Below are 26,321 nucleotides of genomic sequence, written 5' to 3'. Positions count from 1 at the left end.
CACACTGAGGACCAGGGAAGCGCACTTCTCCCACTCGGAAAAGCCGAGTCTCCCCCTAGCGCTCAATAGCTCTGCTGGCAGCAGCCTCACTGGCGGCTGTCAGTGATCTGTCGCTCAGCCTCTGGCCCCGACCTAAGACTTAAGTAAAAAGCGTAAACATGGGAATTCCCTGGTGGTCCGGTGGTTAGGGCTCCAAGCTCTCCCTGCCAAGGGTCCGGGTTCCATCCCTGGTCAGGGAACTAAGATCCCACAAGCCACGTGAAAGTGGGTGGGGGAAGGCATAAACATTGGGCAAAACGGAAGAGGAAAGGTACCCCTAATTTTTCCACAAATCAAAATCATCATATATAGGGTCCCACTTTTATGCCAGAAATAAATAAAATTTTTCCCTGATATCCAGAATTAATGGATGTAAGAAATGTGCTATTTCTAACACTGAACCCCTATCATATCAGACATCAGAAACCACATGTAATTTTACTTCCTTTTAGGCTGTAAGAACTGATAACATGCTTACTAGAGATCTGAGGTGACTACTGACTTCTATACCGCGTGATAGAGCCAGGGTTTAAAAGAATGCTTTCATCTTCCCTTTTTGCTCATTCATTCACATAACGTCTATTATGTGCCAGTTAATGTTCTAAGTACTCGAGTGTAGCAGTAAACAAAAGTCCTTCTTTGGGGGGGGGGGGGGAAATCCTTGTTAGCACAGAAGTGATAAGTCCTATGAAAACACAGAGGGGGAAAAACACAGGGAAGAGGGGAAAAGGGCTGGGATTGGGGTGAGAGTGGCTGCTTCAAACAGGCCGGGGAGGCCTACAGACAAAGGTGACATTTGAGCAGAGACCAGGAAGTAAAGGAAAACACTCATGTGGACGTCTGGGGGAGAGCATACCAGGTAGGGGAAGAGCAGTGCAAAGGGCCTGGGGTGGTGGGTCCATTTGAGATGTCAGAGGAACAGCAAGATGATGAACGGGGGCTAGAGTGCATCAGGGGAGGGCACAAGGTTTGTGGGAAACAAGGTCTCAGAAGTGAGGGGGCACCACACCTAGCTTTGAGCGAGACAGTAAGTGCATTGGAGGGTTTGGAGTAGAGAAATGACAGCATCTGTCTTATATTTAAAAGAATCACTCTGGCCTGGGGTGGGAGTACAAGAGGGGCACAAGAGCAGAGGGGCACACAGAGCAAAGGGGCACAAGAGCAGAGGCGGGGAAACAACAGAGGCTTCTGCACTAACACAGGCAAAAAGTGGCAGCTTGGACCAAGGTATAGCAGTACAGGTGGTGCAAAGACATCAGATTCTCAATGTAGTTTCAAGGCAGAGCAGATGGTGTTTGCTGAGAGACTGAACACAGTATGAGAAGAAGAGATAGAAGGGTGTCATGAACACCCAAGTGGGTGAAAGGACAGAGCTGCCATTTCCTACAATTGGGAAGAGCAGGTTTGCGGGGAGAAATCAGAAGCATTGTTTTGGATTATTACGCTTCAGAAGCCCGGTGGGCATCTAAGCAGAGATGCTGGGTAGGCTTGCGGATATGACGAGTCTGGGATTCAGATGAGGCCAGGACCAAATATCTAAATTTGGAAGTCATCAGTGACAGATGGTACCCAATGCTCCAAGCCTGGATGAGAGCTCCCAGAGCATGAGTGAAGAGAGAGAGGGGTTTCTCCAAAATTCGGAGGTCCGAGAGGCGAGCTGGACCTTGCAAAGGAGTGTGAGAAGGCAGTGCTTAGGAGGTAGGAGACCCAGAAGTGCGTGATCTCTTGGAAGCCAAGTGAGGCAAGTGTTCCTGGAAGGGAGGAATGATAAAACATGGCTTAGTCCTTGCTTTGCTGGTAAGAGTTTCAGGGCACCTGGGTGAGAAAATGATGTGCTTCAGGACCCATATGGTTTCAATAAGAAAGTGCCAGGTTGAAATAAGTCCTAGGCTGGTTATTCAGAGAAAAACACAAGATGCAGAAAGACAGTCTGACAGTAATGACAAGTAGATGGATTAGAAATTCCTTGACTAATGACACCCAAGGGCACACGTAAGTGAATGAGTGTCAACCCCAAAGCAAAGTTCTAGTGACATGTCATTGGGTTCTGCCCTTGGCCTGCTCAACGTATCAGTGGCTTCTATCAGTGATAACTACACTTGACTGCAATCAGAACAATATAAGAGGCTTGCTAAAAGAGAGCCTCCCTGGGGTGTCTACCCCAGACCTACTGAATCTGAATTTGCCAGGTGGCACTGGGACAGAGAGCTAAAGGAAGGCCTGAGTTAAAAGAAGGAATTGAGGGAGGAGGTTGATTAAGAGTACAGCTAAAACCAAGCTAAATGGAACGGGGCATGTGCTGGATGACAGCTTTGGGCTCCAAAGCAATCTTAGCAGGTAGACACGCAAGTAGAATATAACTGGGTCAATTTGGAATCTTGCATTTGCCTCTGAAAATCAGCCAGATGTGGGATGGATGGAGGACACCTAGCTGGATCTGAGACCAATTTGGGACTCTCGGTGATTAACTGTGTGATCTCAAGCTGCACTGACAGCAGACAGGAGAGAAGGGACATGATCCAGCCATACCCTCTTTGGCCCCTAAAGCACCCTCTCCCTGGTGCTCATGAAAGGGCTCCACCCAGAGAGAAGCAAATGTGCAGCCTGTAAACTCAGAAGGAACCAAGGACTAATACGGAGAAGGACTTACTGTGGGATCCAACAGGGCAGACCCACATTCAATGAAGGAAAACTAGTAGGCTAGTAGGACATGATTCTAATGGGGTGGGAGGAAGGTCTTTCCAACAGTAAGAGAAACCCAGAGAGAGAGAAGGTCTGAGCACTTTGCCAAAGGAATTGTTAAACTTCTATACACTCCAAATTAGCATTACTGCAATGTGTTGTTTTATTTCTACATATGTATATGTATTATGTATATATGCATGCCTTTCCTAGACCATAAATTCCCTGAGGAATTACTTGCCCAGAGTCCAGCGCAAGCCCTGCCCCATGCCGTGTGCTTGGCAAATGTTCTTTGAATGAATGAGTTGATTATGGCTGGACGTTGCCAAGCCTGTTGTAGAGGTGCTTCATGCTACACGATGGTTAATGTTCCTTCTAAAACAGCAGACCCTATGATTTCTGAAAAACTGCACACAAACCAGTTCCCTCTGGAGACACACCCATTCTTTGCATCTCGACAGTCTATTTGGAATTTAGATAATATAAATTATTTAATTATTATGTCTAATATTCAACTGTAATATTAGTCCTAGGTTTAAAGCTCAGCCTGGTATTAAGTAAGTATGAGGGGTAATAACTTTTGCCTCCAACGTTTCTGTACTCCACACAAAAAAGTGCAAAACCCCATCTGTTAAGGAAATCTGATCCTTCCAGCTGTGACCCAGTTTGGGGATTTACCCTCTAGGCCTCTTTTCAAGTAAATGTCACCACATCTCCACTGGGGGGATTTACTGACTCATGGGCTGGTGTGATCCGCCCTGCAGGTGCATGCGGCTGCCACCCTTGGCCGGCTTTGGTTCACCTCAGAACGTCATCCCATCAGAGGCCTGGTCTAGCTTAGAAGTTAACCCAAAGGGCTTCAATAGAGTAGCCTCTGCAGTTACCAAGTCAATCAATGCACGTCACATCTCCCTTAAGAGACCCCAACACAAAGCCAATTCTCGGGTCCACGGATCAGAGCCTGGAACTCTCCTAAAATTTGAGGCAGCTTTCAAAGCCACCGTTCTGCTCTTTTCCCCATGTAGGAGTGGACGTACCGTAGTAATGCATCCAGGGGAGGGAACCATGTCTCCAGAGAGCATTTACCTCATACCGGGCACTGTGCTGGGAGCCATCTCATTTCATCCTCACAGCAACCCTATGAGGTGACATTAGCGGCCCTTGCATAAACAGGGCAAGGGTATCTCAGATGTTAGTGCAGTTGCCCAAAGTCACACCGACGGAAATGGAGGGGTCAGTATCTGAACTCTGGTCTGTTCAGCCTAGAGCTGTGCTGCTTTTTTCCTCACGGCAACCAGAGCGATCTTAAAACAAAAGCCAGATTAGGACACGCCCTTACCAAAATGCCCCGGTGACTGCCTCTCATCCAACTTCTGCAGGACGCTGTCGGCTCCGGGCTCTGCCTGCCTCTCTTTCCACATCCTCTACTTCTTCTTGCTCTGGCTCTCTCCCTTCCAGTCCTACCGGCCTTCTTCCTGTTCCTTGGAATCGCTAAGTCCCTGAGACTCAGGGCCATCATACTTGCTATTCCCTCTGCCTGGAATGCTGTTCCCCTAGTGCTATGCAGATCCCTCTCACTTCATCCAGGTCTCTGCTCCAGTGCCCCCTCCTCAGGGAGGCTGTTCCCAACTACTCTACCTAAAAGAGACCCCTTTCCCCACCACTCTCTAACTAGCCCTTACGCTACACCTGACGTTTCTCAGCAGCACTCACCATACCTGCGCGCGTATTCCTGGCAAGTTGACTGCTTACTGCCGAGGCCCCCACTAGAATGCAAGCCCCACGGGGCAGGGACTCTGCATCATTCACTGCTGCATCCTCACCCCCAGGCTCAGGGCCCAGGCGCGTAGCCAGCGCACACCAAATTGGGCTGCTGCGCGTCGTTTACCCTCTGCTACCTCCGCTTGGTCCCAGCTCACAGAGCCCTGCTACACAGTAGCTGGGTAACCTTGGCCAAGTAACCTCAGCTCTCCAGAGAAACCTTCCATTTGCTGACGCCACTGGCCCTGACCAAAGAGGGAACTGCTGTTTCATCCCTCCCTAGAGACCGCATCATTCCCTTGCTCTGATATTTGTATGACACTGCCAGTTTTAGAATTTTGTGATTTTATCAGAGAAGAGACATCTGGGGCAACTGATGAAACAAAAGGATAATTATATTTCACAAAGAGAAAAAAAAAACCTTCAAAACAATGAATTTTCTATGTATTGCTAGAATAGACAATGAGTTCATATAATGCCTTCCAGCATCATTTCAGAGCTGACAGAAATGGATTGATTAAAGGAGAGCTATAGAGAGCTATATGATCTGTCACTGAACCAAACAGAGGGCTTCTAAAAGTGGAATTTCTGAGATTCCACCAATACAAATCTCCAAGCTTACAAGGGGATTGAGGCAGAAGCTGATCATAAACCACAAGGCCAGTATTCAACAGAACAGTTTCTAGAGATAAAATTACCTCTGTTTTGGGAACGTAATTTGTCTCCCTTGATGTATAATCCCCGCCCTTCCTCATAAGGTGGCTGGAGGGTGGTTCATTTTCCATAAAACACTTCACACTCTGTAGAAGTATTATGTAAATAAACAGAGGGTGGTTCAATTTCAAAACTCTGGATTTATTTTGAATTTATTGGACGCAGTCTATCTAAACATTGTTTTACTTGTGGAAATTCCTTCCTACGTCTGAAGGGCTTTTGTTTGCTGGACTTTCGTAGTTTTTCTCTTCTTTCTTAGTACATGTAATACTTCAAAGGAACTCCTGACTTTGGGCCTTGGTCAAGCTCAGAGGGTGAAATACCAAAGTGATAAGAGAACGGTCTTCTGGGGAAATTTCAGCCAATGTCTTCGTTTACAACTTTTAACCAATCCATCCACTCACTCACTCTCACAGGGGGGCGATAACAAAGCTTCACTGTGTAGCCAAATACCAGAACAGATAAAATGCTGTCAGTGATCTCACATCCAAAGAAGGAAGCAAAAAGGAGTTTGTGTTTATTTCTGAATTCCACTGCTTGGCTTCAGTAGAAGTTGCAGAGAAAAAATGGAAAGGTATGGATGGGAAGTGAAGTGGAGGAATGAACACAGGGCAGTGGTGTCGTGAGTGTGTTGTTTACAGAACAAACCACCCAGAACACCGTATCTTCACGCAGCCTTCTCCTGCCAGATTTATCCCTTTCTGTGCTGCATTTGCTTACAAAGTTTGAATATTCCTTTAAACTTTCCATCAGCAGACAAGTGTTCACATTCTTTAGCAACAGTGGTAAGTTTATCTGATGTTCAAACATGAATTATATCTAGCTTCCTTCATACATACCGCATGCTAACAGCTCAGCACGTAATGCTCACGCTAAAATACCATTGTTTATGGATTGAATAATCTTCCAAAGGGTTTTTTTAAGAGTAAAAGAGAAAAAAGGCTACAGGTGCTTTAGCATTATTTGTAAGCATTACTGAAATTCTTGTAGAGCGACCAATTTAGGCTCCACGCTTAAAGCGTCTTTGAACTGTGACGTTACCTTCCAAGAGTACTTTTTCATTAAAGAGCCACGTTTCCATATACTTGGCAGTTGTCAAAGAGGAAAAAGAGACAGCATATGATGTGCAGCTTCTTACAACCAAAACGTGTGCATTTTAATGACGTTTAACTTACTTTTTCATTCCACGCCCACAGTCCAATTCCAAGAAATGCTATTCCCAAAAACTGAAAGAAAGGGAGAAAGTGGTGTAAGTATGAAGGTAAATGCCATGTTTTTACTAGTACAAAGTTTTCAATCACTTTTTTGGTTACTTTACCTGCTGAGAAATAGTTTTCTCTAAAACCTAACAGTCTTTAACAGGAAAAGAAATACCATCGTCCCCTTGATTAAAGTTATTACAGTATGAAGAAGGGCACCCGCTTGCTGTTAATTAAGCTGAATGCTTAACAGATCATGAAGAATAATAATTAGGTAGAATCTGGAGTAAAATTAAAGTCATCAGTAATGCTGAACGCTGCCTGTTGGCTAGGAGAGGAAACAGTGAGTAAATCTGAGCACGATGTTCGCTAGAAAATGGATAAGCAGGGCCATGAATTTAGAAGAGCTGGAGGTTCTCTCCTCGCCATCATGCCGCCATGAATGGGCCGGGGCAGGGAGGGCGTGCCGAAGCCCCCAGTGTCCCTCAGCAAGCTCTCTATCACTCCTTCAAAAGGGAACGTGAGGGACCTCTCTGGTGGCGCAGTGGATGAGACTCCGCGCTCCCAATGCACGGGGGCCCGGGTTCGATCCCTGGTCAGGGAACTAGATCCCACACGCATGCCACAACTAAAGAGCCCACCTGCCACAACTAAGACCCGGTGCAACTAACTAACTAACTAAATAAAAGGGAACGTGAACCTTATCAAGTCCAGGGTGACCCAAAGAAAACACCTGGATTCTTCTGTTTGTCGGAAACCTAAAATACTTATATTGCAGTTGGGAGGGCTTCCGTGACTCAGCCTGGTCTCAGCTCAGTGCTATAACTGCATGCATAACACAGAGTACACAAATAACCCCTGAGATCGAGTTGAAAAACACACAGACTCCCTCATCAGCTGCACTGCGTATGCGGCTGCGGAGGGGAGCAGTCAGTAACCAGGGGGACGGTCCATTTGAATTAGTTCTCACTGTACTCCACCTCCTTTGAGATACACATTTTCCACCACATTTTAACATCTCTGAAATTGGGATGTGTCTTAAGATCGATGAGGTCTCATAGTCTGCTTTTTTTCCCTTGATCGTACCTAAAATAATGGTGTGTCTTATAATCAGAGTTTCACAGGTTTGGTGACACATTGCACAGGGTGGTCCACCCACTAAGAGCTCAGTGATCAAGACTGGGCGTAACTGGCCATGAAGAAAAAGACACGTCTTAGTTCTCTTCTTTATTATCAACAGCAGCTCTGAGTTTCCTCTCCAAACAGTGAAGTGAAAAGAGGGTGGGCAGGTTGACAAGCAGTTTCAGTCTCACAGCAGCTGTTTATTTTGCTAACATCTTGATCAAGTTAAGTGTCAGGGAAGCTGTCCACTGAGAGGGGGGCGTGGAGAAAACAAGAGTGAGGGTGGCTACTCTCTCCAGTTTCAGGGTTATCTGAGACGGGTCCACCTGGCGAGGTCTCAGCCATTCGCAGCGGGGAGTTACTGACACTTTGTAGGCAAGGCTTATAAATCCGAAAGGGCTGGGAAAACAGCAGGAGCAGAGAGGGAAAAGAGGGGACTGCAAAAAACACCAAGGAATGACTGCTCTGAAAAGGTGGTGGTGTTTTTAAAAGCAGAACTTGCCAAATTCCCGGACAATTATCTGACACCGCAGTGAGACAGCATTCAATGCCTTCTGAGTCCCTACACAGAAAAGCTCAGCAATGTGTCCTTGATTTAGCAAAAACCGAAGACCCCTTTTTTCCTACCCTTGCTCATACAGGTTTGAAAAGTGTTCAGAAAAATCTGTCTTCAACATCCCAGCAAAAAAGCCCACTACGCTCAGCCCCTCCACTGCCCAGGCCAGCATGCTATTTTGCTTTGCAGTTCTGATCCGAAGCCACAAATGCACCAGTCCTCCAAATGACTCAAAAGGTTTGGGGGACTCTGTATACACAGATAAAGCAATTCAGCAGGTCACTCTCATATTCATAGGTCCTAGGCACAGTAGGGTAACAAGGGACAAGTGCATACACAGGAGCCCTTCAGACCTTAGAAGACACAGAGCGCTTGACTTCCACACTGACATCAAACTCAGCCCAGTGAAATGCAAGATGTTCTGATGCTGAAGCTCTTTGTGGACAAAGGTTCGGTCACTTGCCTGATGCAGTATTTAATCACAGTGTCGCCTCAAGCAATGGGTGAGATGTTGTGGCAGAGGACGTAGTGGTCCACTGTCCCTCTTGCCGTCGAAGAGGGTGAACGTATCATTGCTGAGGGCCCCTGCCTCATCGCTAACATTAAACTTCTCTTTATTACTTTCCAGGCACTCTGCTTAGTGCTTTGTATGCCGTGTCTCTCTTAAGCGTCACAATAATTTTGTTCTGAAATAGGCACTATTATTAACCCTATTTTAAGAATGAGACACATGAGGCTGAGAGAGTTTACTCCGCTCAAAGGCACACAGCTTCCGAGTGGAAAAGAGATTTGAACCGAGATGAGTCTAAACATCAACGTACGTGTTCTTACCAGGTTTGACACATCCCCCTTTTCCCCTATGGGACAGAAAGTGGAGGCATTCAGGTTAGAATTATATGGGATGTGACATGGGCATCATATATTCCCTCCCCAGGAAGCAAAGGGGAGTTGAGGAGGTAAAGAGAGATGAAAACCTTGCCTTCACATTAAGAACTGGTTGTGGAACAGACGTTCCCCGTGCTGGTGTCATCAGTGGAGTAAAGCGGAAAACAGAAAACTTCAGCGGTGGGTCAACTTTCTCCTCTTTGTGCGGAGTTCTCCTCTCTCTTCCTGGCACTTTGGAAAACATTTTCCTCTCCCAAATCATATATAAACAGATTGGAAACCAAGTTTTCAACAAAGAGAAAAAAATCAGGACCTAAAGAAGACTCACAATTTCCTTTATAATCTTGCTCCAATTATTTCCTGCCTTAACTGTGACTTTCCAAACAAGGTTTGAGAATTTGAAGAAAGAACACTGAATCTGAAGTCCAGGAAAGCCGTCAATAGCTAAGCGAGTGCCGCAGGGCCAGGGCCTAAACCCGTACATAACTTTGCCGCTCCATCACCAGTAAACGTCCTCCCAATTACTCTCAGCCCATATGTTTTGCTTTAAAATCAAGTTGTTCCAGCTCCAAACAATTAAACAGAGAAGAGCCAAAAAAACAGAGACAGGCACGCAGCACACTGAGTTTCCCCTTTCCCACCTCCCAAAGAAAAGGCAACCATAAACCCCCAAACCGACCTCATTCTGAAACCCAGAGGCCACTTACAGGGAACAGCCAAGAACATTAAAGTCAGCTCTTTATTCCTTTGAAACAGAAATAACCAGATCTGAGGCGTCTTCCCATGTGGCAATATATGCAAACACGCAGTCAAATGTTAGTCTACCCAGTTTTTGATGATTTTAAATGAATATTAATTTTGCCAACATTTGTCGAATGCGAAGTATGAACTAAGCACCGTGCTAAGTATTGTGTTTTATAAGAGTGAGCTAGAAGAGCACTGCCTAATACAGCAGGCCCGAGCTACTGGGCACCTGAAAGGTGCTTAGCTCAAACCGAGATGTGCTAGTAGGTGTCAAATATACACTGGATTTAAAACACTTAATATGAATAAAAAGAATGTAAAAGATCTCATTAACCATTGTTTATTTTTAATTGAAGTGTAGTTGATTTACAACGTTGTGTTAGTTTCAGGTGGACAGCAAAGTGACTCAGTTACACATATATCCACTCTTTCAGATTCTTTTCCCATATAGGTCATTACAGAGTACTGAGTAGAGCTCCCTGGGCTATACAGCAGGTCCTTGTTGTCTATTGTATATACAGTAGTGTACATCTGTTAATCCCAAACTCCTAATTTATCCCTCCCCCCCCCTTTCCTTTCCGGTACCTATAAGTTTGTTTTCTACTTCTGTGAGTCTATTTCTGTTTTGCAAATAAGTTCATTTGTAGCACTTGTTTAGATTCCACATATAAAGCATATGAGTGATATCGTATGATATTTGTCTTTCTCTGGCTTATTTCACTCAGGATGACAATCTCTAGGTCCGTCCATGTTGCTGCAAATGGCATGATTTCATTCTGTTTTATGTCTGAGTAATATTACAGTTGTTTTATTTTTGATTACATGTTGAAATGATAATACTTTGGATATATTGGGTTAATAAATATATTTAAATTAATTTCACTTATTTCATTTTACTTTTTTTAAATTGAAGTATAGTTGACTTAAAAGATCGTATTAGTTTCAGGGGTACAACATAGTGGTTCAATATTTTTATAGATTATACTCCATTTAAAGTTACAAAATAATGGCTATATTTCCCTGTGCTGTGTCACAGACCCCTGAAGCATATTTATTTTATACATAATTTTTAAACTACAGCCACTGGAACACATAAATGATATATGTGGCCTGCACTATATTATTATTGGAAAACACTGTTCTGAAGTGTCCCACAACAACCCCATGCGGTGGTAGTAGTATTATCCCCGTTCTATAGAAAAGAAAACTCAGAAACATCGAGTAAGTCTTCCAAGATTACACAGGCACCTGAGCTGAGCTGCTCAGGAAACATGACTTCTCAGTCCAAACTCAACACCATTATAGTACTAATATGCATAAAATCTCTGTCCAGCCAAACAAGGGATGGAGAATTATACTGAAACTCACGTCCTAAGACTCAAAATCACTTCTTTAATCTCTAGGTGTTCAAGGCAAAGGTAGGTTTTCCTGACTGGGAGCAAGGACGGCACTGGGTAGAAACAGAGAGTGGCACGCTGATGGAAGCCTGCCAGGCTTGGCAGGACAAGAGCCAGCAGAGCTGATCCTTAGGAAAAGCTGGAGAGGAAAATGGCCCTAGGATGTGACTAGGGTGCCGGGGCTTCTCTGCCAGGAGGGTCACATCTGCCCCCTTTTCTCTGAGGCCTACAAACAGAAAATCTCTTCCTCAGTCTGTTGTTTTCACCCTTGCTGAGCCTCCAACTTATTAGAAATGGATCAGTGCTCCATTCTAACTGGTACAAAAATGGGTACTTCAAGAAGCCATTTATCCATCTATCTACAACCTTCAACAAATACTCTCGAGTTCCTACTTTGTGCTAGGCACTGCTTTTGTCTTGGGATAAATGGAGGTAAGAAAACAGATTTCTGGGGGGAAGGGAGTGGGGGTGTTACTAGTTGCCTCCAGCAAAGAGAACTGGGGCAGGGGGTGGGGGTGGGAGAAGAGGAAGGCTCTTCCTAAGAACCCTTTTGGGTCTTCTGAATTTTGAACCATTTTAATGTATCGCCTATTCAAAATACAATACGTTTTTGAATGTTTACCAAAAAAAAAAAATACATTTTTATCAAATAAAGTGTAAAAGGCAAAACCACCCTTGATGGTGCTCTAAAGGAGAAAAAAATAAGGCCAATACAAACCATAAGAGGGAGATTTGACCTAGAGAGAGGTCCAGGAAGGCTTCCCTAAGTCAAGGATGTAGGAACTGGGGTCTGCAAGATGAGATGATGTTAACTGGCAAGGAAAGGAAGGAAGAAAGTTTCAGGCAGCAAGAAGAGAATGTACAAAGGCCCTGTGGTGGGAGAAGCACAGCAAGTAAAGGGGTCTAAAAGGTGACCGGTATGGCTGGTGCACAGAGAATGGGGGAACGGGGGAAGGTATGGCAGGTTTGCAATGAGAGATGCAAGCAGGACCAGCCCACGCAGGGCCTCCTAAACCACACTAAGGAACTCAGTCATCACCCTAAGAGTGACAGGAAGGTATTCAGGGCCATACATACGTAGTCAGCTGAGGTGGGGTGAGAAGGCAGGTCTTTATCAGATTTGAGCTTTGGAAAAATGATCTGAGTTGCAGAAAACATTGGAAGAGAGTTCAGAGTAGATGCACAGCAGCTAGAAGGAGGGCACTTTGGTCATGCAGACAAGACCTGATTGTGTCCTGGACTGAAATATGCTGGAGAAGCACATGGAATTGAGAGTATTTAGAAGTAAAACTGACGTTTTCGATGATACCTGGATATGGCGAAGGGGTGGGGGTACGGGTGAAGGAGAGGGAGATATAAGGATAACGCCTGTGTTTCTAGCATCTTCTACATGGAGACTCTGGCTCTTCTAAATCCATCTTACGTCCTCCGACAGAAACAACTCTCGGGTGTCAATTTCATAACTAGCTTAGATCTAGCAGCATTTCTGAAGGACAGTTTTCTTTCATGGGTATTTTGGCTGCTTATGTGAATTCTCTTGGAAACAAGTTTCAGCTTGTATACTTTTTAAACATAAATTATTTAAAATCCATATGCATGTCTACGACCTCCTACTACTTTTACTCATAAAAGGAAGCAGTTATGTATAGATGTATGTTAAAGTTCACAGGCAATTCTTAAACATTTTCAATCCTTTTCGCTTAAAAAATAATAATTACATCAATGGCATCTGCCCAGCACCCTGTGAACAGACTCAAAATAACAATGCAAGGTAAACACAATAGAGGAAAATAAAAATCAGGTTAATCTTCTCACCTAGTTGGAATCTTGAAAATATTATCCTAAATAACAATGGAAAGAACTGGTATTCTTTAATTATCCTGATGACATTGTTTTTAACAATTTCAAGCTCTGCCTGAATAAACAGGAGAGATGCATTTAAAACATCTGACACAGAAGAGGGGAAAGAGAAAGAATGCCATTAGGAAAGATGTATTTTCCTGAGCCTGCAACACATGTACGTTTCATTAAGATGTTTTTCTGACACTGGAGTATGAACAACACCCCAGGCCTGGCGGGGCAGGTGGGGGGGAGCCGTCCACACAAGTGTGCTAAATGCCTCTGTTAATAAAATCCATGTTCTCTCTATCAAGCAGGGGCCGACTGCAGGAACAAAGTGTCTCTGGCATAATTCTTGCCATGTCTGAGGATTAAATATGGGCTGGTGGAAAATTCAATGCACAGAAAGGCAATCCCAATTTTGCCACTGGGTCTCTGCATCCCAGTTTGTACATTCAAACTGTCTGGAATCCTCATGATAAGATGGCGTGGCAGACAAAGTTCGAACTTGTAAACAGGACATTCCCCATCTGAGCCAGGGTCAACCTCTCACTTCACTTCACCCACGTGGCCTCCTCCAAGCGGCCTGAACACACACAGCTTGCAGAAGCCCAGCTCTGGAACTCTGTGGTTCTGTAATCTCAGGAAACGTTCCTCATTCATTCAACACATATTTATTGAGCATCTACTGCGAGCCAGGCAGCCCTCTAGGGGCCCTGGATAAATTGGGAAGCAAAACAGACAAACGTGCCTCCTCTTGGGGCTGACATTCTAGTTGGGGCGAGGCGGGGAGGGAAAGACAATTAAGAGAAATATATATGAGTTAGATAACATACAATTTTAGAAGCACTGCAGGAAAAGAGAACGGCATAAGGGGAATGAAACATGGTCCAGGGTGGAGGGAGGTGTGACACTGAAATACAGCCGACAAAGCAAGTCTCCACTAAGAAAGCTACATAAGCAAAAACATGACAGACATGAAGGAGCTGACTGGTGGATGTTGGGGAACTGTGTTCCAGGCAAGACAGCAGCCTGGCTAAGGTGCTACGGCTGAGATGTACAGGCTCACTGGAGGAACAGCCACCCAAGGGCCGATGCAAAGGATAGAGAGTAACAGGAACCACGCTGGCTGGGCTTTGAAGGCTATGGTGGGTGGTGATTGTCATTTCTCCCACAGAGAGAAGGAACCACTGGAGGGTTTCCTGACTTCCTAGAGCCCCCTGGCCCTCATCTGTCAAATGGAGATACTAAGGGCACCTGAGGAAATGCACAAAACAGCTACAGGGGTCAATGTGACAACAAGCGACTGGGTGAGATTCAAAAATCAAATCAGGGGCTTCCCTGGTGGCGCAGTGGTTGAGAGTCCGCCTGCCGATGCAGGGGACACGGGTTCGTGCCCCGGTCCGGGAAGATCCCACATGCCGCGGAGCAGCTGGGCCCGTGAGCCATGGCGCTGAGCCTGCGCGTCCGGGGCCTGGGCTCTGCAACGGGAGAGGCCACAACAGTGAGGCCTGCGTACCGGAAAAAAAAAATCGAATCACATGCCCAGAATAGTTGGTACTTCCTACGCCTTAGTTTCCTCCCTGTCCTCAGGCCTCCCTGGACCCACCACGGGTCAGTGTGGCACCCTGTTTCCAGTCCTGCCTACCCCGAGGATGAGAAAGCATCCTCCTTCACGGTGACCACAGGGCCCTCTCTTCTCAACTTGCGCACCTCTCGCTGCATGTACCCTTAATTTGATGTTTACACACACGGGATCGGATAGGAGTGATGTGGCCTGAGGTCAGACTCCAGGAGCACTGGGGGCTGTGTTAACCAGAGAACATGTGCCTGTCTAACACCTGCCCTCCAATTAATCATCTTTCCCTGACGCAGGCTGGAGGCTCCTTCCAGGAACAGTGTATGCGATATCCCTGTGCATTTAGAAGAAACAGACTCTAGCCAGAATACCAAGATCAGGTTTAACCGCAAATCTTTTCTCTTTCTTATCCTAGCAATCTGGTTCATGAATTCGGGGTGTAATTGGCCCCAGAACTTGAAAACCTACCAATTCTGAAATCCCAAATTACAGTAAGTTTCTCCCCATCAGGGCTTTTTTTTTTTTTTGGTACGCGGGCCTCTCTTCTTGATGCATCGTCCCTCTCCCTAATCTTACCACTCCTCGTTTTTATTTTATATCCTCTGTGATGTGTTTTGGTTCCATTATATCCATTTTTAACAATAGAATCTTTTTGGAAGAATGTGGGATATAAATTATCAGCAATACTGATGGGGACAACTTCTCCATCTACATGCCCCTTTTTCTGAAAACTGTCCCCTACCCTCAAGGGTAAGACCCTGCAGCCACGTCTGCCAAGGAGGGCCCACTCCCTCCCAACCCTCTCTCTAGACTGAGGAGCAGACTAGGGTGGGCTGCGTCTCAGGAAAAGTCAATTATTAAATATGAAGCTGAGCCAGAGTCTCTCTTCCCCAGAAATCGGGTGTTGGACACAGTGATTTCTGTCAGCTTCAGTCTCCCTTATGCTAGAACAGACTGGGGTGCTGTGGATAGAGCATGCACACGTAGAAGCAGAAAAGAGACCAAGGAAAACTTCCGTTCCTGTCTGCCCTCTGCCCCTTATCCCCAGGACCCCTGGCCGCACTTCCTGATCCTGGGGTCCACGTAATGCCCCCGGGTACCTATTGTACGTCTCCCCCTCCCATCTTGGCTCAAGCTACTTTGGAGGCTTCCTGTTACTTGCAACCAAGAGGGTCCTAAGACGCAAATAAGAAACCGGATTAAGTTCCCTCATATTTAGTCCTGTGACAAGCTCACTGTAAACAATTAAATGTGTGGAACAGGCATGAGCGTGATGGGGCTCGAGAGACTAATGATCTGGTGGAAAATGCTGTTCCTTTCCAAACAGCTGAGTCGAGACTCCAGCGGTTCTGAACTACCGGGTAAGCTGTTGTGACTTGGTGTGAGAAGTTACACATGATTCAGCCACACTCTACCTGACAGAAAGGGCTGCCCGCTGCTTGCTTGTTGAATTTTGGAAGCTCCGCCTTTGAGCTGGCTCTGCACCAGCAGGTCAGAGCACCTCTTGAAGAAATGTCTACAATCCAGGGACAATCTTGTTCAGAAATTCCTGTGTTAGAATTTGGAGCTTAACATTTTGGCAAGAACTAGTCATCTGAGATGGGAGGGGAAAGAAAGGGGGAGGGCTACACAGGCAATAAAACCTATATTCCTCTTGGGAATTACTCAGGCAACGCCGGCTCACAGAAAGGAACGTGGGGGATTATGTAATTTGGGATGGAAACGTGGAGGCTGCAAGTTTACAGCCCACTGATCTTTGTCTCAGTAAAAGCCAGGCTTACACCACCTGTGCTATTCCATCTGTAATTCTCTGATTCGATGAAACCAAGGCTAAGAAGAGACCAGAGAGAGGTTCTGAAGGCTGAGGAGGACTGAGGGATAACTCAAGTATTTCAAACCACAGGTAAGACAAGTAAGCTGTCTGCAGACAAACATCGGCCTTTGTGGGAATAAGCTCCCGCTGTTTGCATTAAACAACCAAGCAGTGCAGCAGCTTTGAAAGTTTAATACTTTCAGATGTATACTGCTTTTGTTTTGAAACACCTTAAAGTTTTAAAGAAACATCGTAGGCAAGCCTTAAAGGTTAATGCAAAGAAAACTTAAAATAGGATTACTTTTTTAAAGCACAAGTAGGATTATACATTTCAACTCATTTAGTAAGTACATACCTTCAATATATACTGGGCACTATGCTAGGTGCCAGGGAAAGAAAGGTGAAAAACATAACAGATGATCTCCTTTCTTTTTTTTTTTTTTTTTGCGGTACGCGGGCTTCTCACTGCTGTGGCCTCTCCTGTTGCAGAGCACAGGCTCCGGACGCACAGGCTCAGCGGCCACGGCTCACGGGCCCAGCCGCTCCGCGGCATGTGGGATCTTCCCGGACCGGGGCACGAACCCGTGTCCCCTGCATCGGCAGGCGGACTCCCAACCACTGCGCCACCAGGGAAGCCCAATGATCTCTTTTCTTAAAGAGCTAACTGTCGTGGGTCAGTGAGTAGGAACAGATAAGTAAAACCAAGGCTCAAGCACAGGGGATGGAATGACGCCTTCCCAGAAACACGGTGCCACAGAAACACAGAGGCGAGGCTCTGGGATCGCTGTGCGTTGTCAGAGGAAGCTTCCTAGGAACTGACACTTGAACTGAGATTTAAAGGGAAGGAGAGAGGAAGACCATCTCCTGCAGAGGAAGCAGCTTGTGCAAAAGGATCAAAGCCTGAAACAGCAGTCCCTCAGGAATCCGTAAATGCTCCCAGGGCTGGGGCAGAGACATCAGGCCAGGCCGCTGCCAAGCAGGGCTTCTCACAGTGTGGGTCCTGCTCCAGGGACTTGTTAGAAATGCAAATTCTCAGGCGGTCCCAGATCTACTTCCTCAGCAACTCTGGGGATGGGGCCCAGCAAGCCCTGTCTTAAGAAGCCCTCCAGCTAATTGTGATACACAGTGAAGTCTGAGAACCATTGGGCTAGAGGTTGCTAAGCAGGGACCTTATCACGGCAGGCTGTCTGTGTCCTGGGGACCAAGGTATCACCAAGTTACTTGAAGCCAACCAAGGATTTTTAGCAAAACAGTGACAGGATCAGACCGCATTTTAGAAAAATCATTCCAGTACAGCATAGAGAATAAATTGAAGGGAGGTGAGACTGCAGGCCATGAGACAAGTTGGGAGACTCCTGCAGTCATCCTGGTGACACTGACACCAGCGCAGAAAGGCAGAGGCAGAGGCACTGGCAGTAAGATGAAGACAGAAAAGAAGATTAAGGAGGAGACTCTACAGGACTTGGTGACAGGAAGCACAGGGTATAAGGTCAAAACCATGGTTTTCTAAACCACAATGCCTGGGTTTGAATCCTAAATATGTGACTTTAGGCAAGTCACTTAATCTACCTATGCCTCAGTTTCCAAATCCATAAAATGGGGATATTAATTTCCATGAAAACAAGCTCCATGGGAGCAGAGATCCTTGTCTATTTAGTTCATTCTGTACCCACCAAAGTTAGAACAATGTGTGCTTCACAGGACTTAAATAAATAACTGTTGAATAAATCAGCGAATTACTTTTGGAAATAAGGAAGAGAGAAGAATCTAAGAAAATTCCCAGGATTTTAACTTGACAGGCTACGGTGTCCTTTTCAAAGTTAAGGATATGGGTCAGTGAGAAGATTTTAGGAGAAAGATCAATTTTTGAATTCAGTTTTAGACACATTACAAACTCAGATGAATGTCAGACATGCACGTAAAAGTGTCCTGGCACAACTGTATGAGGGCCAGGAGGCCAGACAGCAGACTCGGGGTTAGGAATCCAGCTCCATCACTTATTAACTATGTGACCTCAGACAAACAGTTTACTCTCTCAGTTCTCTATTTCTTCCTCTACGAAACGTGGAGATAGCAGTATCCATCTCATAGGGTCACTGGGGTAGACTGAATAGATGATGCATATAATGTGCTTTGCAAAGGGCCTGGCACACAGGATACGCTCAATGAATAATTGTTCCTGTGGTTACCGTTAAGGCCACATAAAGAGTTCGTGGAGAACAGGACCAAGCCATCATCCCAGAGAACAGTAAGATTCATGGTGCAGTGCACAGACGGAACTTGAGGGGAGACTGCAAAGAAGCAGACACAGGGGCAGCAGGAAACCAAGACAGACAGGTGCCCCCAAAAGCACGGATGGAGAGTCTGACACCAGACTGACTTAATGTAATTATACATTAAGTCCAGGAGAGCCAGGGGCTGCTCTACTAAGCAAAGGGGCTGAAACAGTGGAGACTGCTTGTGTTCCATTAAACTGAAAATAAAGTGTAGAGCAATGAGGAAACATTCAACACAATCGCTTCCCTTATTTCAAACTCCTTTCTGACCCCAGACACCACTGGCACCACCACCAGACAATCCCCCCAGGATGTCTGGGCAACACCCAAGGTTAATTGAGAGGGATGGCAACTACCAAGAAGGAACTTGGGACTGGCCTTGGGTCATCTCTATAACGGCTGGTAATGTCCTCTGCCTTGTGTAAGAGACAAAAGGGGAACAGAGTTAGGCAACGTGTTTCAAAGACTAACAGACTGGGTATCAGGAAACCCCGGGTTTAGTGCCAACCAGAACATTAACTAGTGTGTGAATTTGGTCAAGTCACTCTGGACAACAGTCTCCTCAAGTGTAAATGGAGAATAACAACTCCTGCCCCAGCTACGCAGGACTGTGGTGACCAACACAAGGGAAGGGAAGACATTTTGAAAAGGATGTGTGATACAGATACTGAATGTAATTAAAACACCACATTTTCTCTAAGTGATAAAATAACAGTGAGATACATGCTGTCGCTACTGGCTATATCATCGGAACATATGCAGCCCTAAAAATCAGTGCACAGTAGCTGTTCATGGAATCTGTGCTTATTTGGGTCTGTTTCCAGAGTATTTTATGTTAGAAGATAATTTTCTCGAGTTTCTGCACTTCTTACGAATCGTTTGGAATTACAAATGAGTCATTTGTGACAGACTATCTTTTCAGGGAGATGTGTACAGCAGACAGCCTTGGAAGACACAGGTAGTGTTTTACAGAGATCCTACAAAGGATCCAGCAGGCTTGCTGACCATTATAAAAGTTTGGGTTCCCTAAACGCAGGGTTGCCCTCCTATAACACAACTCACTACGTACACAGGTGTTGACTGGCCCTCTCTGCATCACCCTACGGAAATTGGGGCTCAGGAAAGGAGTGAAAAATATTGATACACTGGCTACTGGTATTGCTGTGATTAATAAAGTCCTGTATCTCTGACCCAGGAGTTTGGCATCTCTGCCAGCATCCACGACACTGTGGAAGGGTAACTTGCTAGCTGGCAGGTAGGGTAAAATCTCAGATCCCTCACAGCTCTAGACATTTAGTGTTATTGTTTTACAGAAGAAGGGTGGGTGTTTCCCTCTCACCCAACAGATTGTTCTCTGGCACCCACAGCTTGCCCTGGTCTGCCCTGTTGGAAGTCAGCTCAGTCAGAGCTGAGGGGGCAGAGGAGCTGTTAAGTCAGAGCTAGTTCTAGTACTCTATTTCTTTTTTTAACCTAATGCAAATACTCTCTGTGCCTATGTATCTGTGTGTTTTAAAATTTTTTTATGCCTTTAAAAAAATTTCTTTATCCAAATATATATATATATCCTTTCTTTTCGAAGAAATATAGTGACATTTACACATTTTCTTGGGGAAAAGGTGACTCTCTTACTAAACAAATGTCTTTGCTATAGTCAATGTATAATGCTTTCATTTAAAAATGTTCTCATTTAACTGTAAATATTAAAAATTCTTCTAAGAAATAACTGCATGTTTCAGGTGAATTTTAGTAATCACGTGCCTTACTTAGGAATAATTGTTAAGGAATGCCGGGGGACGTAACTCCAATTTTTCAGGCATTATATAGAGTGAGTGGAACGGTGGTGCCTACCCTCTCCACTCGCATCGCCCACTCATCACCCACCTGCATACCCTCCTCCCACCCCACTTAGGCAAAACCACTACAGGAAACTACATTCAGAGTACACGGACTTCTTGTTAGAATTCAGAATGTGTAAAACGAAATCTTACTGATAACGTTAGTAACAAAGGCATCCAAGAAATCATCTCTGAGAACCACAAGTTCATATTAAAACAGGAACCGAATTTTCTCCCAGTGGGCCTTTTGAAATGCTAAGTTCTAAAAGAAACATGCTACACCCTAGAAATGCCATATAGCCTTCTTAATAGCTATCACAGACGTTGTAATTCTAATCCAATTAACCATGCACAAAAGGACTAGTGGTAGGTACCTTCATTTCAAGCTCATGTTCTACATTTCCACACTCATGTTTAAAATCCCCTTAATGATTTTACTGGATTGACATTATCTTTCTGATGCTTTATATTCAATCACAACCTAAAACATCTTGAGAGATGAATGCAGGATACATGGAGCACACCCAGGAGGTCCAAATCCATTGGTTATCACCTGAAAGGAGTCCTAGAGGCAATTGGCCCTTTGCTGTGGATGACAACTAAAGCTCCACATAAAATGTTCTGTACACTGAGGCGTCTTTGATAGGTCTTGCTGGCTCAATGACTCACAAAGGATGGGGGAGGGAGAAGGTCTGAAAACAAAAGGGCCGACTGCCGGCACCGTTTAGTTATTTATTCTGTACGTTCAGCTCAGTTTTTCCTCTTTCCAACTTTTCATGACCCTATGAAAAGAAATGGAATTGATTCTTTTCAATCAAGAATATGAGCACTGCATACTAAGGAGGAAACTGTTGGCTTAAGACAGGACCCATATAAACCAATGAATATCAACCTGCTCTCTCCAGTTAGGTAGTTTTAACAGGGGAACTGGGCTGTGACAAAACACTCTTTTGTATGTTCTTTCACAGAAGAGTTTATTACACACGCTCTTGGAAATTAATTTACATATAGGACAAGCTGTAGCCGAACCATTCACAGCTTCAGGATGGAAGGCTGCATTCTCAATAGGCACTGCCTTGGAAACTGTCCGTGTACGTGCACTCTGGAATTTCCCTTTTCTACTGGAATTGTTTGGAAGCATCTCAAGATGGACAGCAGCGTGAGTGATGTGTGAATAAGCTGCACCTATTTCCTCCGGTTTAAAGACATCCACAACTTTTTGCTCTCTGAACAAAAGCTGCGTGACATTAAAGTGATTTGAAGACATAAAACAATGTGCTAGAGATCAACATGCTTCTAAAATGATGTATTTATCCAGATGAATGTAAAAAATGAATATGGAAACAGGAATATTTTTAAAGACTAAGACCATTCATATTTTCCTGAAGTTAAAAGGAATGGTACAAAGGGACCAGATGAGTCATGAATAGTAACACAATCAAATGAGCATGGTCTTTGGTGACAAACCATGGTTCAAATCTGGGCCCCAGCATTTACTAGATGTGACCCTGGACAAGTTGACAGACTCACAATTTTCTCGCCCATAAATGGTGGCAGTAATAGCATCCTCATAGGAGATATGTGTTTGTGTACAGTATGCCTTTAATGAACAGATTATTATTGCAGTTAAAAAATATCATGGAAAAAGTCTCTTCCTTAAGCATTATATAGGCTCACTTTTCAGAAAACAAAAGGCAATTATCATGTCATCTGTGCATTAGATTTTTTACTGGAGCCAAAATAGTATACACCATGGGAAAAAAGATTACAAAGAGGATTTTAAATCTTCCTTTTTTCCCCCCTTTTGCAAGAAGCTTTTCACTCTCAATATAAGATTTCATTTAAAGCTGTTTAACCAGAGAGGGTCGCCATGGGAAAGTAAACCGCTGACACTATATATTAGGTTCACGTTAATTTATAGAGGTAGCATAATGCCTATGAAAAATCAGCTGGCTGGATGCCTATGGTTTGCCCTTGAGGCTCAGCCAGGAGGGAAGTTTCATGGAATGTGATTAGTGAATGAGGAGACCCTGGGTAATTAATTAGCGCTCCATGTCAATCCTATCAGATGGGTTTCAGCCAGTAATGAAAAATAAGCTACCTGATTTTCTTTTCTTTTTTTTTTTGGTACGCGGGCCTCTCACTGCTGTGGCCTCTCCCGTTGCGGAGCACAGGCTCAGTGGCCATGGCTCACGGGCCCAGCCGCTCCGCGGCATGTGGGATCCTCCCGGACCGGGGCACGAACCCACGTCCCCTGCATCAGCAGGCGGACTCTCAACCACTGCGCCACCAGGGAAGCCCAGCCACCTGATTTTAACTTCCTCATCTCCATACTGACTTCCGTGTGAACATGACTTTGTCAAGCACTTTAAATATTGAAGGAAGATTTTCTCCAAATCTCTTTTAAGACAAATCTCGCTTCCTTTGACACACATTTTAACTCTGGTAAATGGCAGACTGGATGGGGAAGAATCAAAATAAGGAAGCTTGTGTGCAAATTCTCTGAGTGCTGAATTTAACTAAACTCATTTCATAAGTCCCTACAAGTGTGTGATGCTCAAAAGAGAAAAATGTGCCTATGGATGAACAGATGTACTATAAAAACCTAAGGGTCCATCAGCCTCTTAAAAAAGAAAGTCATTATAAAAACTGTGCATCAGTAACTTCTACCAGATATTATTATGCAGTTATCAGTAGGTTATCTTTTTACTGTTTGCTTCATTAGCTGTTAAGTAATTTGTTTTTAATACACAATTCCCTAGATATTTCTGCTATGTATTTTGTCTCTGTATGTTACTGTGGAGACGTCACTATGTCCAGATCTGCCGGTTTACATTGCTGCACAGGCAGTCCTCTGCTATCTATTACTATTTCAGTCAAGCTTCTTAAATTAGATTTAACAGAGAAAAATAACTTTCCTAAATTAAATCAGTGGCTTTAAATGAGGTTGACCTTTGGGTAGATAATTTGAGTAAACATAAAATGGGTCCTGCACGCCCCTAAATCTCATCATTAGTCAGGATCTCAAGACTGGGCTCCCAACATGAGGTAAGTGTACGTAGTTAAGATATAAATATTCTATTCTGGCTTATATAGTATTTTCTCATTGTAGATGAAAGGCTCTACATCATTAATACTGTGTATAAGTACCCTCACATATAGGATCAAGAGAACAGTATATCCACACATGGAAACATATCTAAAAACATCTTATGTTATAAAATGCGAGTCTCATAGGCTAAAATCATTATCTGTTCCATGCTGCAAACGCCTGAGGTTTAAAGATACCACGCTGTGCTTAATCAGAGAGGAGGCTGTTACTGATCTTTGCTCACACACTGCTGGAGCTGAAAGGAGCCTCAGGTCTAGCGAAGTCAAGTCAGAAAACCAGAAATTTAGAATCTCCATTTAGAAGCTGGAACCCCAATATCAACCCAGAGCATTCTTTTCCAGATACACAGGAAGCCAACGCAGCCCGACAGATGAAGACCTCTGATCTAGGCAGTGGTTACGGAGAGAAGCTGCTGCCCCCAAGAGTCCACACACAAACCTGATTTTATGGCTTTCAAATGTCAGCACAAAGGCAGCAAAGCTGTCAAGACACCAGGCAATTTAATAAACACCTCGGAGTCTGGACCTCAGAGCAATGGGCATGACTCCTGCTACACGCACAGGTTGATAAATGACCACAGGGACCAAGCCCTGACCGCACTTGCCATCTAGTCACAGAGATGGTATAAGTCAACAATTAACATAAAAGCCAACTTGCAGCAAATTCCATAAACGAGATTGAGAAAAAATGGTAAGTTCAGAGAAGGCCATCAGCTGCCAAGATGAGGGAAGATTTCATGATGGGGGCATGGGTCTCAAGGGAGGGTTTTCAAGAATTTCAAGAAGTGGAGATGAAGAGTTTTCTAGATCAGTGGGTTTTCAACCAGCAAGTTTGAAAACCTGCTGATATCAGTTTAATGGTCAGACCAGCATTTTCTATGTAGAACAGAATGTATTTCATGTGGCAAGGTGAGGTACTGCTTCGTGAAACTTTTGTTTCATGTGTTTCTTATTGAGGGTCCTGGTCAAAAAGTTTGAAAGTTTTCTGGAAAATGAAGAGTGAAGTTGTCTATCTGGCTGGAAAATAACAAGTTGGCTCTGAGGTCACTGTAGGCCAGACTATGCAGGGGTCTAGAACATGGCAGCAAAGAATCTGGATTTTATATTGTAAAGACAGAGAGGTCCTTACAGGTTTTTAGCTTTCTACCTTTTTTAAGTTTTATTGACAGCTACTGTGCTTAATATCTCACACACACGATCTCACTTAATTGCCATAACCGTCCTTTGAAGTGGGTATTATTATCTCCATTTTACAGAAAGAAAGTGAGAATCAGAGAGATTATATAACAGCCCATAAAATGAAGCCAGGTCTTTTGACTTCAAAGCTCATAATGCTTAAAAAGAAACAAAACAAAATTATGAAATGATCAGAGCTAGACTTTAGGCATGTTAATCTTGCACCTTCAAACAGCTAAACTGAATAGATTTTAGACAACTGTATTATTAAAGGGGTTTCTTTTGATCCTTTAGCTTCACAATTTAAGATCAATTTAAATACACTCCAAATCCTAGGGGCAGAAAAAAAAATCAAACCAAAATCAACAGTTAAAACTGCACTTTCTTAATGACCCTAAAAAGATTTGAGTGAAGGTTCGTATTTCTCAATAGCTACATTAGTATCCCTTTTATTTCATTCTGCAGCAATGAAGTTAATGACTGTTATCACTTGAAAAATTCTTTGTAGAAAATACGAAAATAGGTGCAAATGCAGAAGTCTGCAGAAACGCTGACATAAAAGAGGTAAGCCGGGGCTTCCCTGGTGGCGTGGTGGTTGGGAGTCCACCTGCCGATGCAGGGGACACGGGTTCGTGCCCCGGTCCGGGAAGATCCCACATGCCGCGGAGCGGCTGGGCCCGTGAGCCATGGCCGCTGAGCCTGCGCGTCCGGAGCCTGTGCTCCGCAACGGGAGAGGCCACAACAGTGAGAGGCCCGCCTACCGCAAAAAAAAAAAAGAAGTAACCCACTGCTTTCCTCAGACTCAATTCACTGCGGCCCTCTGTTCACACACCCAGAGGCTCTGTCTGATCCTACCTACCTCTGGGGACAACCGTGAGGACTAACGGTGTCGTCTGTGAACAGTACAGAGTTCCCAGGGAAAGAATGGCTGGAGAAAGCCTGGATATTATCACTGGGCGGTGGGCGGGGCAGCGGGGGGCGGGCGCTGAGAACTTGCCAACAGTCAACTTCCTAATATAAAAATGTGAAAAAGAAATAACAGTCGATAGAACAATGGTGTGTCTCATTTCACGGTGAAAAAAATAAGACTTTGGAAGTGGCTGTATCCGATGAACAGAATGTGGAAGGTAGGAATATTGAGTGGTAAAAGAGAGAATATGCTTCCCCCTTGCTGCTAAAAGCACACAACAAGAAGAGAAGAAGCTCTCCACACAATCAGAATAACCCGGTGATCCAATGCTCAGAGAAACCAGGGTGGTAAAAGTGCTCTCCTGTCCAATGTGTGAGCTGGACAGAGAAATGTCTACCAAGTATCCAGCAAATCAGAAAAATCAGCTGATGACACACTCTGCACACTCTGAATGATCCAGCCAATGTTTCTTGACTGAAGTACGGATCCTCTTTAAAAGAAAAAAATGACTTTCAATGTTGACTTCATTTACTTTTATTAAAATATTCCTTAAATGTGCAGAAACAGAAAACTGGTATAAAATCCCCAGTATATTTAGGAATCAACTCCAAACACTACCAAACCAACGGAACTCAAACTAGACACAATAATTAAATGTAACAGACGATGGGTTTCTGCTCCCA

General features: G+C 44.5%; 1 protein-coding gene across 5 annotated transcripts in view; it reads right to left on the bottom strand.

Annotated features, from left to right (window-relative positions):
* TSPAN5 (tetraspanin 5) overlaps positions 1-26,321 on the bottom strand; it is a 183,862-nt gene that overhangs the window by 24,507 nt on the left and 133,034 nt on the right. For 4 of the 5 annotated variants that reach the window (XM_032632315.1, XM_032632319.1, XM_032632318.1 and 1 more), the window contains exon 2: positions 6,372-6,422. The exons of the other annotated variant lie outside the window; for it this stretch is intronic. In XM_032632315.1, the coding sequence (XP_032488206.1) occupies positions 6,372-6,422 (51 nt within the window). The remainder of the gene's footprint in view (positions 1-6,371; positions 6,423-26,321) is intronic. 5 annotated transcript variants of the gene reach the window in all.

Source organism: Phocoena sinus, chromosome 5 (assembly GCF_008692025.1).
Source record: "Phocoena sinus isolate mPhoSin1 chromosome 5, mPhoSin1.pri, whole genome shotgun sequence".
Taxonomy (NCBI): Eukaryota; Metazoa; Chordata; class Mammalia; order Artiodactyla; family Phocoenidae; genus Phocoena; species Phocoena sinus.
The sequence above is the reverse complement of the archived record's forward strand: the minus strand, read 5'-3'. Positions and strand labels throughout refer to the sequence as shown.